The sequence below is a fragment of the Oncorhynchus mykiss genome, chromosome 22 (genome assembly GCF_057628025.1).
Source record: "Oncorhynchus mykiss isolate SJ-2025 chromosome 22, ASM5762802v1, whole genome shotgun sequence".
In the NCBI taxonomy this organism is placed as follows: domain Eukaryota; kingdom Metazoa; phylum Chordata; class Actinopteri; order Salmoniformes; family Salmonidae; genus Oncorhynchus; species Oncorhynchus mykiss.
The window spans coordinates 10,135,865-10,154,702 of record NC_143043.1 but is presented as its reverse complement, the minus strand read 5'-3'; the positions used below and the strand labels follow the sequence as shown (position 1 = coordinate 10,154,702).

The following is an 18,838-nucleotide window of genomic DNA, read 5'->3' as shown; positions in this document are numbered from 1 at the left end:
TTGACCATACATGACGCCCCAGCATACAACATCTCCACACAAGCCAAAAACCTTTCCCCAAATCAACAGAAGCCTTCTCTTGATCTTAGGAGACCAGTTCAAAGTTCACATTAGAACCTCTCGACAAGTCCAACATGTCCCTGATTACGAACAAGTTGTCCGTGATTGAGCGTCCCGGTACACAATTTGTCTGGTCCTTGTGTACTATAAAGTCCAGATGGGACTTCAGTCCGTCAGCGAGGACCTTGGCAAATATCTTGTAGTCTGCACAGAGCAATGCCACAGGCCTCCAGTTCTTAAGTTCACACAAGTCAGAGCTGCCCGACGGCAGCTCATCGGCAACTCTCCTACCACTCACGCAACACGCAAAATAAGTCCAGTCCAATTATTCCCCAGGTGCACGGCCAGGGGACATCTGTTTTACGGCCTCTGCTAGTTCATGGTGCAACAGGGGAATGTCCATTTCATCCCTCTGTGTCAGAGAGATCTTAGGGAGTTCTGCAAACAAAACCTGAGCACACATAGGATCACACAGTTCTGCCCTATACAACTCTACAGTCTGATTACACATCTCCCCCACCACAGAGGTCACCCGCCCATCAGACAGCCACAATGCATACCCTTGGCTTCACCGCTCTGACTTTCCAAAACAAAGAAGGAGGAGCTGGGGCATCCATCTCCTTGAGCATGGAGAACCTAGCTCTTACAAGTGCTCCCTTTGCTTTAATCTGGAAAAAACTGCCCAGGTCCCTACGTAATTCAGCTGAATTAGCCTGGAGGCCTACATTGCCTTGCCCCACCAGCTCTACCTCCACTTCACTGATACTGCACTCTAGTTCCCCCAATACTCTCCTAGCTTCTAAGGATGATAGAGCTGTATACTGTTGACAGAAAAGCAAAATTTGGACTTTCCCCACATTCCACCATTGACTCAGAGACCCATACTCCTCTCTTTGCTGCCCCCACATTTCCCCCAAAATCTGGAAACCTGAGCAAAAAAGTGGCATTTTGTAAGAGCTTTTACATTAAACTTCCAATAGAATGCCTGCCGAGGCCCTGGTGAAATAGACAACCGAGCCATGGTTATGTGGTGATCCGAAAAACCCACCGGGAGAACGGTAGCGCCAAACAGTCTATTGCTCTGATTCTTGGATGTAAAAGAGATCTAGTCTGGCTGCACTCACCCTGGCCCCAAAGACTTTCACCTATGCATACTGTCTTGTGTTGGGATGTCTAGTTCTCCAAACATCCACTCGGTCAAACTGCTTAATTATGTCCTTTAACACCCCCCACTGAGCTTGAATCAGGCTCCTCCCCATTTCTATCTTTCGTAAAATACATCGTACAGTTCCAGTCCCCGCTGACCACCGGCGTCTCCTCAGGTAGCGAACCTGTGAGAGTTCCTGTCTGAGACACCTAAACTGATGCTCCCTGTGTTAGGCGCCTACATGTTTCTAAGGACAAAACACCTGTTGTTAATTTCTGCTTTTACTAAAAGCAGTCTACTCCTACACACCTCCTTTGAGGAGCACATTTTTACGGCCAGACCCGGTGCAAAAAGGACTGCCACCCCTGCACTAACATTTGTTCCATGGCTTAGCACACTTTCCCCTTTCCACCGGAGCCCCCAAATGACTTCATTTACCACAACACAATGCGTCTCCTGCAGAAACAACACATGTACCTTTTTTGGTTTTACATACACTACCTTTCAAAAGTGTGGGGTCACTTAGAAATGTCCTTGTTTTTGAAAGAAAACCACATTTTTTATGTCCATTAAAATAACATAAAATTGATCAGAAATACAGTGTAGACATTGTTAATGTTGTAAATGACTACTGTAGCAGGAAACGGCTGATTTTTTTATGGAATATCTACATAGGCATACAGAGGCCCATAATCAGCAACCATCACTCCTGTGTTCCAATGGCACGTTGTGTTAGCTAATCCAAGTTTATCATTTTAAAAGGCTAATTGATCATTAGAAAACCCTTTTGCAATTATGTTAGCACAGCTGAAAACTGTTGACCCACCTCCTCAACCTAAAACATTTCCTGGGTGAGAGGACATCATGCCTCTCGTTTTTCATAGCTTGTTGTACTGGTTTAACACACTTTCCCGGATCGCAATAAAAAGCTTCAAGATGAACGTTTTTCCATTTAGACTCATTCAGGAACCTTGACAGTTCCCTCACTGTGTACTTTGACCACTCTGTCTGACTGGTTGTCAGCTCTGGACCCATTGAGGAGGAGACTGAAAATAAAGCCTCCTCATCGTCCTCTTCCACAGACTCACATTCCTCCTCCTCCTCATCTCCCATCCTGACCACCTGCCCTTTCTCTCTAGTCAGGGCCTCCCCCAGCACGAGGCAAAGGTTCCTTAGTGCCTTTTCCCCTCCCACCTCCTTTCTTCTCCCCCTTCTTCATAACCTGACTAGACCCAGCCTCATCTACACCACCATCCATAACCTGACTAGACCCAGTCTCATCTACACCACCATCCATAACCTGACTAGACCCAGCCTCATCTACACCACCATCCATAACCTGACTAGACCCAGCCTCATCTACACCACCATCCATAACCTGACTAGACCCAGCCTCATCTACACCACCATCCATAACATGACTAGACCCAGCCTCATCTACACCACCATCCATAACCTGACTAGACCCAGCCTCATCTACACCACCATCCATAACCTGACTAGACCCAGCCTCATCTACACCACCATCCATAACCTGACTAGACCCAGCCTCATCTACACCACCATCCATAACCTGACTAGACCCAGCCTCATCTACACCACCATCCATAACCTGACTAGACCCAGCCTCATCTACACCACCATCCATAACCTGACTAGACCCAGCCTCATCTACACCACCATCCATAACCTGACTAGACCCAGCCTCATCTATACCACCACCTATAACATGACTAGACCCAGTCTCATCTACACCACCATCCATAACCTGACTAGACCCAGCCTCATCTATACCACCACCTATAACATGACTAGACCCAGTCTCATCTACACCACCATCCATAACATGACTAGACCCAGCCTCATCTACACCACCATCCATAACCTGACTAGACCCAGTCTCATCTACACCACCATCCATAACCTGACTAGACCCAGCCTCATCTACACCACCATCCATAACCTGACTAGACCCAGTCTCATCTACACCACCATCCATAACCTGACTAGACCCAGTCTCATCTACACCACCATCCATAACCTGACTAGACCCAGTCTCATCTACACCACCATCCATAACCTGACTAGACCCAGTCTCATCTACACCACCATCCATAACCTGACTAGACCCAGCCTCATCTACACCACCATCTATAACATGACTAGACCCAGTCTCATCTACACCACCATCCATAACCTGACTAGACCCAGTCTCATCTACACCACCATCCATAACCTGACTAGACCCAGTCTCATCTACACCACCATCCATAACATGACTAGACCCAGCCTCATCTACACCACCATCCATAACCTGACTAGACCCAGCCTCATCTATACCACCACCTATAACATGACTAGACCCAGTCTCATCTACACCACCATCCATAACATGACTAGACCCAGTCTCATCTACACCACCATCCATAACCTGACTAGACCCAGCCTCATCTATACCACCATCCATAACATGATTAGACCCAGCCTCATCTACACCACCATCCATAACCTGACTAGACCCAGCCTCATCTATACCACCACCTATAACATGACTAGACCCAGTCTCATCTACACCACCATCCATAACATGACTAGACCCAGCCTCATCTACACCACCATCCATAACCTGACTAGACCCAGCCTCATCTATACCACCACCTATAACATGACTAGACCCAGCCTCATCTATACCACCACCTATAACATGACTAGACCCAGTCTCATCTATACCACCACCTATAACATGACTAGACCCAGTCTCATCTACACCACCATCCATAACATGACTAGACCCAGCCTCAGAGTTACAAATATATGAAATTACAACTTGAACCATAGAGTGATACTCCTCAATAACCAACAAGAATGTTGAAAAACTCTCCCTCACACACTCTCTCACCATCTCTCTCTTTCCTCAGGTGCTGCAGAACATTCTAGAAACAGAGACAGAATATTCCAAGGACCTCCAGAGCCTTCTGACCAACTACCTGCGATCACTCCAGAGCACAGAGAAGTAAGCTCCACTCATTGTACTGTTGTAAACCAGGGTCTGTCTGTCGGTCATACTGTCTGTCTGTGTCTGTCTGTTTGTCTGTCTGTCGGTCGTACTGTTTGTATGATGACACACTGTATGGCCACTGATTGAATCTACTAGACGCATTCCAAAACTCATGCTCTCTCTCTCCTCTCTCTTTCTCTCTCCCACCCCCCTTTCTTCTCTTCTCCTCTCCCTCCTCCTCCACCTCTCCTTCTCTTTTCTTCCCCTCTCCCTCTCTCCTCCCTCCTCTCCTCTTCTCCTCCCTCCTCCCCCTCTCTAGACTGAGCAGTACAGATGTGTACCTGATCCTGGGGAACCTGGAGGATATCAACACCTTCCAGCAGATGCTCGTCCAATCACTGGAGGAGTGCACCAAGTAAGTCCCGCCCCTCACATACTTTCCACCAATCAGCACACAGGGATCAGAGAAAGTGCTTGTCACTGCTGTTCTAATCCAATTAGATATGTCCTGCTACTACTTGGGTTATTTCACAACAGTTTTACGTCGAGGTAAATAAAGGGTATAGGAACATCTATGCGTTGGCTTTGGTAATACAGCGATCCTTGATTTCACTCAGCCTGTGTGTTTTTTCCCCCAACATGTGCAGACTTCCAGAGAGCCAGCAGAGGGTAGGGGGCTTCTTCATGAACCTGATGCCCCAGATGAAGGCTCTCTACGTGGGTTACTGCTCCAATCACCCCTCGGCAGTCAACGTGCTCACCCAGCACAGGTAAACATAGACCCAATACAGCATGAACCTGATGTTCTAGCATTCTTACTGTACAACAATGATTTATAATTTTACACAGGCAAGTAGTGTAAAGACTATATATTTAGACTTGACAATTTAATACTCCTCTCTCTCTTGCTCTCTTTCTCTCTCTCTCTCTCTTGCTCTCTCTCTCTCTCTCGCTCTCTCTCTTGCTCTCTCTCTCCAGTGAGGAGCTGGGGGAGTTTATGGAGGGGAAGGGAGCCAGTAGTCCAGGTATCCTGACCCTGACCACAGGTCTCAGTAAACCCTTCATGAGGCTGGACAAATACCCTACACTAACGAAGGAACTGGAGAGACACATGGAGGTAGGGCTGTGTGTGTGTGTGCCACGTACAGGTGTGTGTTTGTAAGATGCTGGGTGTGTATGAGTGTGTTTGTGTGTGTCACGTGCAGGCATGTGTGTAAGAGTGTCCTCATTCACTGATGATGTATGTGTGCATGTCTTATGTGTAAGAGGATGTTGTCAATCACTGATAGTGGTGTGTGTGTGTGTGTGTACAGCTGTATAAATGCTCTCTGCTGTGCTCCCTGTAGGAGAGTCACCCCGACTGGCCAGACATCCAGAAGTGTATGACAACGTTCAAGAGCCTCTCGGTGAGTCACACCCACACACATATCACCCCTTGTTTCCATGGTTACCTCATTAGCAGTGCATGCTATGACGTGTGTGTGTGTGTATGAGTCATGAGTCGACGTGTTATGGTACACTTGAATATATGAGCATGCATCACTTGCACACACAGGATCATTTAGTAATTATAAGCACTGCATGGCCAAAAGTATGTGGACACTGCTCGTTGGACATCTCATTCTAAAGTCATGGGCATTCATATGGAGTTGGTCCCCACTTTGCTGCTCCTGAGTGGCGCAGCGGTCTAAGGCACTGCATCTCAGTGCTGGAGGCCTCACTACAGACCCTGGTTTGATTCCAGGCTGTATCACAATCCGGCCGTGATTGGGAGTCCCATAGGGCGGCGCACAATTAGCCCAGCGTCGTCCGGGTTAGGGTTTGGCCGGGGTAGGCCGTATTTGTAAATAAGAATTTGTTCTTTTAACTGACTTGCCTAGTTAAATAAAGGTTCAACAAAGATAAAATAACTCAGAAAAAAAATAAACGTCCCCTTTTCAGGACCCTGTCTTTCAAAGATAATTCGTAAAAATCCAAATAACTTCACAGATCTTCATTGTAAAGTGTTTAAACACTGTTTCCCATGCTTGTTCAATGAACCATAAACAATTAATGAACATGCACCTGTGGAAAGGTCGTTAAGACACTAACAGCTTACAGACGGTAGGCAATTAAGGTCACAGCCATAAAAACTTAAGACACTAAAGAGGCCTTTCTACTGACTCTGAAAAACACCAAAATAAATATGCCCAGGGCCCCTGCTCATCTGCGTGAACATGCCTTAGGCATGCTGCAAAGAGGCATGAGGACTGCATATGTGGACAGGGCAATAAATTGCAATGTCCGTAGTGTGAGACACCTAAGACGGCGCTAAAGGGAGACAGGACGGGCAGTTGATTGTCCTCGCAGTGGCAGACCACATGTAACAACACCTGCACAGGATCGGTACATCCGTACATCACACCTGTGGGACAGGTACAGGATTACACCGAGGCCTGTACACTGGAGCGGGATCGATTTGGAGGTGGAGGGTCTGTCATGGTCTGGGGCGGTGTGTCACAGCATCATCGGACTGAGCTTGTTGTCATTGCAGGCAATCTCAATGTTGTGCGTTACAGGGAAGACATCCTCCTCTTCCTGCAGGCTCATCCTGACTTGACCCTGCAGCATGACAATGCCACCAGCCATACTGCTCATTCTGTGCGTTATTTCTTGCAAGGCAGGAATGTCTTGGGATCTCAATCCCATTGAGCACGTCTGGGACCTGATGGATCAGAGGGTGAGGGCTAGGGCCATTACCCCCAGAAATGTCCAGGAACTTGCAGGTGCCTTGGTGGAAGAGTGGGGTAACATCTCTCAGCAGGAACTGGCAAATCTGGTGCAGTCCATGAGGAGGAGATGCAGTACTTAATGCAGCTGGTGGCCACACCACACTGTTACTTTGGATTTTGACCCCCTCTTTGTTCAGGGACACATTATTCAATTTCTGTTAGTCACATGTCTGGAACTTGTTCAGTTTATGTCTCAGTTGTTGAATCTTGCTATGTTCATACACATGTTCCGGTGGGGTGTCCCCACCCAGGCAGTGGCAGTGCTGGCAACACTAGCTGCAGTAACCCATGGGGAGAGGGTCACACTCGGACATTCAGAGAGGGGGTATATTATTGTGACCCTGGTGTCACAAAATCAAAAGTCTGACTGCATGGAGATGCTTGGGAATATGGTCAATATGGGTGACCGTATTGTGGGTGTTTCAGGGAAAAGGTGTACATTTGACCTCCATCATCTAGGATGTGACAATAATAAAATCTCTCAATTTCTGCCCATTTTTTGGCGTGTCTTGCAGGCCTTCTCATGCAGCTGCAACTGTAAGTGCATTTGTAAATCAATACCTTTCTTGAGTTGGGCTCTGGGATGGTGCAACTGTTGAGAATGTGAGTTTATGGTTGTGTGATGGGAAAGGGTTGAGTGTGTGTGGGTGTATGTGTGTATCCCACAACTGTTGCAAAGGAGTAAAAGATGTTAGGGACAATAGAGGATGATCCCCAGCTATATATAATACAAATCGAGGTGAGGGCGATGGAAAGGCATTTGGCAGTTGATCTACTTCAATTCGGTAAATGGCACTGTGTGCTCTTTTCGAAGGATGGATCCCAGTCTGTTCAGGGCTATGGGATACGGGGTGTCGGGGGTGGTCTGCCGGGCATTGGGATTGGGAGGGCTTTTAGTGGGTGGAATAGTGAGGACCAATTGGAGGTTTACTTAGTAGCATTGTGAATATCATGGTACAGCTATATAGACACTCAATCATCATGTTACTTTTTAATGGTACGTTTACAAACATATATTTTGATAAATAGAATTGAAAGTTGTGTCTCATTATGGTAAGTGGTGAAATAAGTATAGCCAGTTACAATTGTAATGGCCTAGCAGATAATAAGAAAAGACAATCAGTTTTTACTTGGCTAAAAGAGAAGGAATATAATATCTATTGTTTACAGGAAACCCATTCAACAATTTTAGAGGAAGTTTTGTGGAAAAAGAACAAATATATTTCTCCCATGGGCAAAGAAATTCAAAAGGGGTGATTTTTTAAATTAACAGTAATTTTGATCCAAATGTGCAAATTGTCCAAACAGATTATCAAGGTAGATGGATTATTTTAAATATGTTATTGGACAATAAACAGATATGGCTTATTAACCTATACGGTCTGAATAATGATGATCCAAGCTTCTTTGAAAATATATATAAGAATTTATCACTAGACTCTATTATTATGGTGGGAGATTTTAATATGGTCTTAAATACCTCTATGGACCGGAAAGGAAATCACACTACAAACTATCACCCTCGGGCACTTAAGGAAATCATGAATGTCATGGATATATTGGAATTAGTGGATATATGGAGACTTAAATACCCTGACCTAGTGAGATATACATGGCGGAGGCTTAATCAAGCTAGTCGTCTTGACTACTTTCTTATGTCATTCTCTCTGGCACCAAAAGTTTAAAAAGTATTGATAGGGGACAGAATGCGGTCGGATAATCACATAATTGGCATATATATTACTCTTACAGAATTTCCACGTGGGCGAGGATATTGGAAATTTAATCAAAGCCTACTAGATGATCAATTGTTTAGAACTAGGACAGAAAAATGTATAGCTGACTTTTTCAGACATAACATAGGTATAGCAGATCCCCTTATTGTATGGGACACTTTTAACCAGCGGAACCCCTCGCCAACAGCCAATGAAATTGCAGGGCGCCAAATACAAATCAACAGAAATCTCATAAATCACATTTCTCAAACATACAAGTATTAGGCACCATTTTAAAGATAAAATTCTCATTAATCCAGCCACAGTGTCTGATTTCAAAAAGGCTTTACAGTGAAAGCTCCACAAACGATTATGTTAGGTCACCACCAAGTCACAGAAAAACCCAGCCATTTTTCCAGCCAAAGAGAGGAGTCACAAAAAGCACAAATAGAGATAAAATTAATCACTAACCTTTGATGATCGTCATCAGATGACACTCATAGGACTTCATGTTACACAATACATGTATGTTTTGTTCGATAAAGTGCATATTTATATCCAAAAATCTCATTTTACATTGGTGTGTTATGTTCAGTAGTTCAAAAACATGCAGTGATTTTGCAGAGAGCCACATCAATTCACAGAAATACTCATTATAAATGTAGATGAAAATTCAAGTGTTATGTATGGAACCTTAATGCAACCACTGTGTCAGATTTTTTTAAAACTTTACGGAAAAAGCATAATCTGAGTACGACACTCAGAGCCCAAACCAACCAAAAGAAATATCCGCCATGTTGCGCAGTCAACATTAGTCAGAAATAGCATTATAAATATTCACTTACCTTTGATGATCTTCATCAGAATGCACTCCCAGGAATCCCAGTTCCACAAAAAAAATAGATTTATTTGATAATGTCCATCATTTATGTCCAAATAGCTTCTTTTGTTAGGGTGTTTGGTAAACAAATCCAAACGCGAGTTCAGGTCCAGTCGGACGTCGGACGAAAAGTTCAAAAAGTAATATTACAGGTCGTAGAAACTTGTCAAACTAAGTATAGAATCAAACTTTAGGATGTTTTTATCATAAATGTTCAATAATGTTCCAAGTTCTTCCACACCGATCTTGACAAACCGTATGGACCTCGCTTTGTGCACGGGGGGGCATTGTCATGCTGAAACAGGAACGGGCCTTCTCCAAACTGTTAACACAAAGTTGGAAGCACAGAATCGTTTAGAATGTTGTATGCTGTAGCGTTAACATTTCCCTTCATTGGAACTAAGGAGCCTAGCCTGAACCATGAAAAACAACCCCAGAACATTATTCCTCCTCCACCAAACTTTACAGTTGGCACTATGCATTCGGGCAGGTAGCGTTCTCCTGGCATCCGCTAAACACATATTTGTCTGTCAGACTGCCAGATGGTGAAGCGTAATTCATCCCTCCAGAGAATGTGTTTCCATTGCTTCAGAGTCCAATCGTGGCGAGCTTTACACCACTCCAGCCAATGCGTGGCATTGCGCATGGTGATCTTAGGCTTGTGTGCAGCTGCTTGGCCATGGAAACCCATTTAATGAAGCTCCTGATGAACAGTTATTGTGCCGATGTTGCTTCCAGGAGCAGTTTGGAAGTTTGTAGTGAGTGTTGCATAAATCAAATCAAATCAAATTTATTTATATAGCCCTTCGTACATCAGCTGATATCTCAAAGTGCTGCACAGAAACCCAGCCTAAAACCCCAAACAGCAAGCAATGCAGGTGTAGAAGCACGGTGGCTAGGAAAAACTCCCTAGAAAGGCCAAAACCTAGGAAGAAACCTAGAGAGGAACCAGGCTATGTCGGGTGGCCAGTCCTCTTCTGGCTGTGCCGGGTGGAGATTATAACAGAACATGGTCAAGATGTTCAAATGTTCATAAATGACCAGCATGGTCGAATAATAATAAGGCAGAACAGTTGAAACTGGAGCAGCAGCACAGTCAGGTGGACTGGGGACAGCAAGGAGTCATCATGTCAGGTATTCCTGGGGCATGGTCCTAGGGCTCAGGTCAGTTGAAAGAAACTGGAGCAGCAGCACGGCCAGGTGGACTGGTGACAGCAAGGAGTCATCATGTCAGGTAGTCCTGGGGCATGGTCCTAGGGCTCAGGTCCTCCGAGAGAGAGAAAGAGAGAATTAGAGAACGCACACTTAGATTCACACAGGACACCGAATAGGACAGGAGAAGTACTCCAGATATAACAAACTGACCCTAGCCCCCCGACACATAAACTACTGCAGCATAAATACTGGAGGCTGAGACAGGAGGGGTCAGGAGACACTGTGGCCCCATCCGAGGACACACCCGGACAGGGCCAAACAGAAAGGATATAACCCCACCCACTTTGCCAAAGCACAGCCCCCACACCACTAGAGGGATATCTTCAACCACCAACTTACCATCCTGAGACAAGGCTGAGTATAGCCCACAAAGACCTCCGCCACGGCACAACCCAGGGGGGGGGGGGGGGGGAGCCAACCCAGACAGGATGACCACATCAGTGACTCAACCCCTCCAGGGACGGCATGAGAGAGCCCCAGTAAGCCAGTGACTCAGCCCCTGTAATAGGGTTAGAGGCAGAGAATCCCAGTGGAAAGAGGGGAACCGGCCAGGCAGAGACAGCAAGGGCGGTTCGTTGCTCCAGAGCCTTTCCGTTCACCCTCCCACTCCTGGGCCAGACTACACTCAATCATATGACCCACTGAAGAGATGAGTCTTCAGTAGAGACTTAAAGGTTGAGACCGAGTTTGCGTCTCTGACATGGGTAGGCAGACAGTTCCATAAAAATGGAGCTCTATAGGAGAAAGCCCTGCCTCCAGCTGTTTGCTTAGAAATTCTAGGGACAATTAGGAGGCCTGCGTCTTGTGACCGTAGCGTACGTGTAGGTATGTACGGCAGGACCAAATCAGAGAGATAGGTAGGAGCAAGCCCATGTAATGCTTTGTAGGTTAGCAGTAAAACCTTGAAATTAGCCCTTGCTTTGACAGGAAGCCAGTGTAGAGAGGCTAGCACTGGAGTAATATGATCACATTTTTTGGTTCTAGTCAGGATTCTAGCAGCCGTATTTAGCACTAACTGAAGTTTATTTAGTGCTTTATCCGGGTAGCCGGAAAGTAGAGCATTGCAGTAGTCTAACCTAGAAGTGACAAAAGCATGGATTAATTTTTCTGCATCATTTTTGGACAGAAAGTTTCTGATTTTTGGAGGTGGTCTTTATCCTAGTGAGATTGCTAAGGCGAACACCGCCATGTTTAGTTTTGCCCAACCTAGGTCGAGGCACAGACACGGTCTCAATGGTTATAGCTGAGCTGACTACACTGACTGTGCTAGTGGCAGACTCCACTATGCTGGCAGGCTGGCTAACAGCCTGCTGCCTGGCCTGCACCCTATTTCATTGTGGAGCTAGAGGAGTTAGAGCCCTGTCTATGTTGGTAGATAAAATGAGAGCACCCCTCCAGCTAGGATGGAGTCCGTCACTCCTCAGCAGGTCAGGCTTGGTCCTGTTTGTGGGTGAGTCCCAGAAAGAGGGCCAATTATCTACAAATTCTATCTTTTGGGAGGGGCAGAAAACAGTTTTCAACCAGCGATTGAGTTGTGAGACTGCTGTAGAGCTCATCACTCCCCCTAACTGGGAGGGGGCCAGAGACAATTACTCGATGCCGACACATCTTTCTAGCTGATTTACACGCAGAAGCTATGTTGCGCTTGGTGATCTCTGACTGTTTCATCCTAACATCGTTGGTGCCGACGTGGATAACAATATCTCTATACTCTCTACACTCGCCAGTTTTAGCTTTAGCCAGCACCATCTTCAGATTAGCCTTAACGTCGGTAGCCCTGCCCCCCGGTAAACAGTGTATGATCGCTGGATGATTCGTTTTAAGTCTAATACTGCGGGTAATGGAGTCGCCAATGACTAGAGTTTTCAATTTGTCAGAGCTAATGGTGGGAAGCTTCGGCATCTCAGACCCCGTAACGGGAGGAGTAGAGACCAGAGAAGACTCGGCCTCTGACTCCGACCCGCTGCTTAATGGGGAAAACCGGTTGAAAGTTTCTGTCGGCTGAATGAGGGGCACCGGTTGAGCGTTCCTACAGCATTTCCTTCCAGAAACCGTGAGAAAGTTGTCCGGCTGCGGGGACTGTGCCAGGGGATTTATACTACTATCTGTACTTACTGGTGGCACAGACGCTGTTTCATCCTTTCCTACACTGAAATTACTCTTGCCTAGCGATTGCGTCTGAAGCTGGGCTTGTAGCACAGCTATCCTCGACGTAAGGCGAGTACAGCGACTGCAATTAGAAGGCATCATGTTAATGTTACTACTTAGCTTCGGCTGTTGGAGGTCCTGACGAACCGTGTCCAGATAAAGCGTCCGGAGTGGAAAAGTTGAGTAGGAAAAAACTAAAATATAAACGGTAATTAAAAAGTAAAAACCGTAAATTTGTCAGGTAGCAAAACAGGTTGGCAACAAAACGCACAGCAAATCGAAAGTCTGCAAGTCGTGACCGGAAATGACGTGTCATAAGAGGACAGACGATTTGTACTCCCTCCCCGCTTCAGCACTTGGTGGTCCCGTTCTGTGAGCTTGTGTGGCCAACAACTTTGCGGCTGAGCCGTTGTTGCTCCTAGATCAGGGGTGTCAAAGTCAAATGGACGGAGGGCCAAATAAAAAAATCAGCTACAAGACGAGGGCCGGACTGTTCGAATGTTCATTGAAAAATTTTTAAATGACGCATATAGTCTAGTGAACCTAATTGAACCTACTGAAAACCTAACAAATATATTACAATATGATCAGATAAATAAAGCAATATTTTCTTATGGCTCTGTCAGTAATCTTTAATTTTCAACAGACACAAAAGACAAATTTCCTTTTATATAAATATCCCCATAACATGAACATTAAATGAAAGAAACCGGTATTCAAGGCACCATCAGTAGACTATATTTTCTATTTTAGCAAAAGTGGGCTAAATTTACTTCAAAGAAAAAACAATAATAGCAATTTTCTATCATCCACTCAACTGAAATATTTTTAAAATATAATTGGATTGAAATACAAAAAAATAAAGTGCAAAAATCTATTAATCAAAAACAACACTTTGTTTAAGGAGAAGTAACATGCAGTGAAAACAAATATTAAATTTTAACTTTTAAACTTGAACTGAGTAAAAACTCTAAATATGTGATTGCACAGTAATGTTCACTTGTTTGAGGTTGAGGGTGATACTTGGTGGTGTCCCATCTTTTCCACAAGTTCATCAATGTTCGGGGTAAGGCTCTGAGCTGAAGAAATCCTCAGAATTGAGTGGAGGTGTTCAGCAGTAAGTCGACTTCTGTGTGATGTTTTGTTCAGGTTCATCAAAGAAAACAGTTGTTCACACAGGTATGTGCTGCCAAACATAGACAACGTTTGAGCAGCCTGGATGCGCAGCTGGGGCATTGTGCCGGGGAGGAAACGGGCGAACTCCGCAGCACCCACTGCCGCATATTTTGCCCTCAGTGCATCATTGCATTGGAGGTCAATCAACTCCATTTGGAGGTTTGGTGGTGAGCTTTCCACGTCAACAGCAAATGGGTTACCGAGCAGTTCCAACCTGCTTTTTTGTGCTTCAAAGTCAGCAAATCGGCGTCGAAAGTCAGCGGCAAGCATACCTATTTTATCAGCCAACTGTGTGCTCGGGAACGCACTGGTAGAGAGCTTCTCTTTCATGGTCTGGCAGCTGGGAAAGTGGCTCAAATTTTCTTTCCGCATCTGCGTCTCCCACAGAGTCAGTTTGGTTTTAAATGCCTTCACTGTACTGTACATATCAGAGATGACACGATCCCGACCCTGCAGCTGCAAGTTTATTGCATTCAGATGACTCGTAATGTCACACAGAAAAGCCATTTCACACAGAAACATTTCGTCTCGGAGTTGTGTTGTGTCTTTCCCTTTGCTGTCCAAGAACAGACAAATCTCCTCACGAAGCTCGAAACATCTTTGAAGCACCTTTCCCTGGCTTAGCCATCGCACCTCTGTGTGATAAGGCAAATCACCATGCTCCGTTTCTAACTCCGTCAGAAATGCCTTGAACTGGCGGTGATTCAAACCTTTGGCTCTGATAAAGTTAACTGTGCGCGTGATGATGCTCATTACATGCTCCATTTTCAAGGCTTTACCGCACAACGCTTCCTGGTGTATGATACAATGATAAGCTGTCAGCTCACCTGTCGCGTTTTCCTCTTGCATCTTTTCCCGTATCTTCGCCACCAGTCCGCTCCTGTGTCCACACATCGCAGGTGCTCCGTCGGTTGTCAAACCCACGAGTTTTTCCCAAGGCAGCTCCATCTCATTTACACATCTTGACACCTCTTCATACAAATCATGCCCCGTAGTTGTGCCATGCATAGGACGTAAAGCCAAAAACTCCTCTGTCACGCTTAGGTTGGAGTCCACTCCGCGGATGAAAATTGACAACTGGGCAATGTCAGAAATGTCGGTGCTCTCATCCACAGCCAAGGAATATGCAATAAAATCTTTTCCCTTTTTCACAAGCTGCTCTTTTAGATTGATGGACAACTGGTCTACTCTCTCGGCAATGGTGTTTCTGCTCAGACTCACATTTAAAAAGAGTTGCCTTTTTTCTGGGCAAACTTCGTCACAAACTTTAATCATGCAGTTTTTGATGAAATCCCCCTCCGTAAATGGCCGGGCTGATTTAGCGATCTCTTCTGCCAAAATAAAACTGGCCTTGACAGCAGCCTGGCCTTGTGATTTGGCTTTTTTGAACAGAGCCTGTCGAGATTTGAGGCCTCGTTTTAATTCCTCTGCCTTTTGTAGCCTTTGTTCCATGTCCATATTCTTGTTTTTGTCCGCGTGTTTCGTTTCATAATGTCGTCTCAGATTATACTCTTTCAGTACCGCCACACTTTCTCCACACAGAAGACACACAGGTTTTCCAGCTACCTTCGTGAACATATACTCCGACTCCCACCTTGTTTGAAACCCCCGGTTCTCAGTATCCACCTTCCGTTTTGCCATTTTTGATGGGTATCTGAAAGTTAATTTTACTGTGATGCTGACGACTGCTGTGCCAATAAATATTGAAATGAAGCAGCCTACTGCTCGGTGCGTCACCTTTGCATTGTGGGAAATGTAGTATTGGTGCGTGTAAAAGATCTGCGGGCTGCCGGCTTGCTGCGGGCCGGTTCTAATAATAAATCAAGATCATCCCAGGGGCCGTAAAAAACCTTCTTGCGGGCCGGATGTGGCCCGCGGGCCTTGACTCTGACATATGTGTCCTAGATGGTTCTATTTCACAATAACAGCACTTACAGTTGACCGGGGCAGCTCTTGCAGATCAGACATTTGTGGAACTTACTTGTAAAGGTGGCATCCTGTTGACTTTGCCACATTGAAAGTCACTGAGCTCTTCAGTAAGGCCATTCTACTGCCAATGTTTGTCTATGGAGATTCCATGGCTGTGTACTCAATTGTATACACTGTGTCTGAAATAGCCGATGCACTAATTTTAAGAGGTGTCCCCATACTTTTGTATATAGATGTGTATCTATGGACACACACTTTCACATTGTTTCTGTGGTCATAAATGTCTGTGGTACTGATGCTGTTCCCATGACAACCTGTAATGTGGTGCTGATGGTTGTTTCCGCGGTGACAGGCCCAGTGCCAGGAGGTGAGGAAGAGGAAGGAGCTGGAGCTGCAGATAGTGACTGAGTCCATCAGGCTGTGGGAGGGAGACGACATCAGGACACTGGGCTCTGTTCTCTACATGAGTCAGGCTCTGGTTAACAGCCCTGGAGCAGAGGTCAGAGGAAAACCGTAGAACAATAACATTATAATAACTAATGTACATGAGTCAAATACTATTAACCCTCTCTGCTCTTGCTCTCTCTCTCACTCTCACTCTCACTCTCACTCTCACTCTCACTCTCACTCTCACTCTCACTCTCACTCTCCCTCTCTCTCTCTCTCTCTCTCTCTCTCTCTCTCTCTCTCTCTCTCTCTCTCTCTAGGAGAAGTGTGAGCGCTACCTCATGCTTTTCCCTCATGTCCTCCTCATGCTGTCTGCCAGTCCAAGGATGAGTGGCTTCATATTCCAGGTATAACCCCTTAGTCTACTATACCAGGGTCTTATTGATTTGGTGCCAAATGGAAGAAAATGGACTGAAAGAGGGAGGGACTACATGAACTTGTCCAATAAGAAATGTTCATTTTAGTTTTCAGTTTCAAAATGTTTTGCTACGGTGTTCCCTAATCAATAGGACCCAGTTGTGATTAACTACCGTGTTTAGTGTGGGTTCAGATGTTGGTGATGGTTTCTTGTCTACAGGGGAAGCTACCATTGACTGGTATGACTGTGACCATGCTAGAGGACAGTGAGGCCCACAAAAACTCCTTTGAGCTTTCTGGTAAGACTACTGTGGTGTATTCACAACGTACATTAGTGTGTTTGTATTATCTCCTGTAGGCACTCTATTTGGGTGTCTCCAGGTTGTGTGTGTGTGTGTGTGTGTGTGTGTGTGTGTGTGTAATGTGTGTATTGTGTCCTCCAGGCAGTCTATTTGGGTGTCTCCAGGTTGTGTGTGTGTGTGTGTGTGTGTCTATAATGTGTGTATTGTGTCCTCCAGGCAGTCTATTTGAGTGTCTCCAGGTTGTGTGTGTGTGTATAATGTGATGTGTATATAATGTGTGTATTGTGTCTAGAGGTCGCCCGAATATGATTTTTCAACGCCGATACCGATTATTGGAGGACCAAAAAAAGCCGATACCGATTTATCGGACGATTTTTATATATATATTTGTAATAATGACAATTACAACAATACTGAATGAACACTTAAAAAAAAAAAATAATATAATACATAAATAAAAATCTATTTAGTCTCAAATAAATAATGAAACATGTTCAATTTGGTTTAAATAATGCAAAAACAAAATGTTGGAGAAGAAAGTAAAAGTGCAATATGTGCCATGTAAGAAAGCTAACGTTTGAGTTCCTTGCTCAGAACATGAGAACATATGAAAGTTGGTGGTTCCTTTTAACATGAGTCTTCAATATTCCCAGGTAAGAAGTTTTAGGTTGTAGTTATTATAGGACTATTTCTCTCTATACCATTTGTATTTCAGATACCTTTGACTATTGGATGTTCTTGTAGGCACTATAGTATTGCCAGCCTAATCTCGGGATTTGATAGGCTTGAAGTCATAAACAGCACTGTGCTGAGCTGCTGGCAAATGCAGGAAAGTGCTGTTTGAATGAATGCTTACGAGCCTGCTGCTGCCTACCATCGCCCAGTCAGACTGCTCTATCAAATATCAAATCATAGACTTAATTATAGTACAAGCCTTAGGTCATTAATATGGTCAAATCCGGAAACTATCATTTCGAAAACAAGACGTTTATTCTTTCAGTGAAATGCGGAACCGTTCTGTATTTTATCTAACGGGTGGCATCCCTAAGTCTAAATATTGCTGTTACATTGTACAACCTTCAATGTTATGTCATAACTATGTAAAGTTCTGGAAAATGAATTACGGTCTTTGTTAGGAAGAAATGGTCTTCACACAGTTCGCAACGAGCCAGGCGGCCCAAACGGCTGCATATACCCTGACTCTGCTTGCACAGAACGCAAGAGAAGTGACACAATTTCCCTAGTTTAATATTGCCTGCTAACATGAATTTATTAACTAAATATGCAGGTTTAAAAATATATACTTCTGTTTTGATTTTAAGAAAGGTGTTGATGTTTATGGTTAGGTACGAATGCCAATGCGCTTGTTAAATCATCACCCATTTGGCGAAGTAGGCTGTGATTCGATGATAAATTAACAGGCACCGCATCGATTATTTGCACTACAGAACAAGCTAGTTAACCTAGTAATATCATCACCATGTTAACTAGTGATCACTAGTTAACTAGTGATTATGTTAAGATTGATTGTTTTTTATAAGATATGTTTAATGCTAGCTAGCACCTTACCTTGGCTCCTTGCTGCACTCGCATAACAGGTAGTCAGCCTGCCACGCAGTCTCCTCGTGAAGTGCAATGTAATTGGCCATAATCGGTGTCCAAAAATGCCGATTACCGATTGTTATGAAAACTT

At 44.8% G+C, this 18,838-nt stretch overlaps 1 protein-coding gene across 4 annotated transcripts in view; it reads left to right on the top strand.

The window, feature by feature from the left end:
- Positions 1-18,838, top strand: part of LOC110501304 (Rho guanine nucleotide exchange factor 7a) — a 67,400-nt gene that overhangs the window by 15,290 nt on the left and 33,272 nt on the right. For 3 of the 4 annotated variants that reach the window (XM_090215353.1, XM_090215352.1, XM_090215355.1), the window contains exons 7-14: positions 4,126-4,220; positions 4,525-4,620; positions 4,853-4,975; positions 5,184-5,322; positions 5,552-5,611; positions 16,392-16,538; positions 16,747-16,833; positions 17,064-17,142. In XM_090215353.1, the coding sequence (XP_090071479.1) occupies positions 4,126-4,220; positions 4,525-4,620; positions 4,853-4,975; positions 5,184-5,322; positions 5,552-5,611; positions 16,392-16,538; positions 16,747-16,833; positions 17,064-17,142 (826 nt within the window). Of the gene's footprint in view, positions 1-4,125; positions 4,221-4,524; positions 4,621-4,852; positions 4,976-5,183; positions 5,323-5,551; positions 5,612-16,391; positions 16,539-16,746; positions 16,834-17,063; positions 17,143-17,361; positions 17,424-18,838 lie in introns of those variants that run through there. The other variant, XM_090215354.1, reaches the window with a different exon arrangement.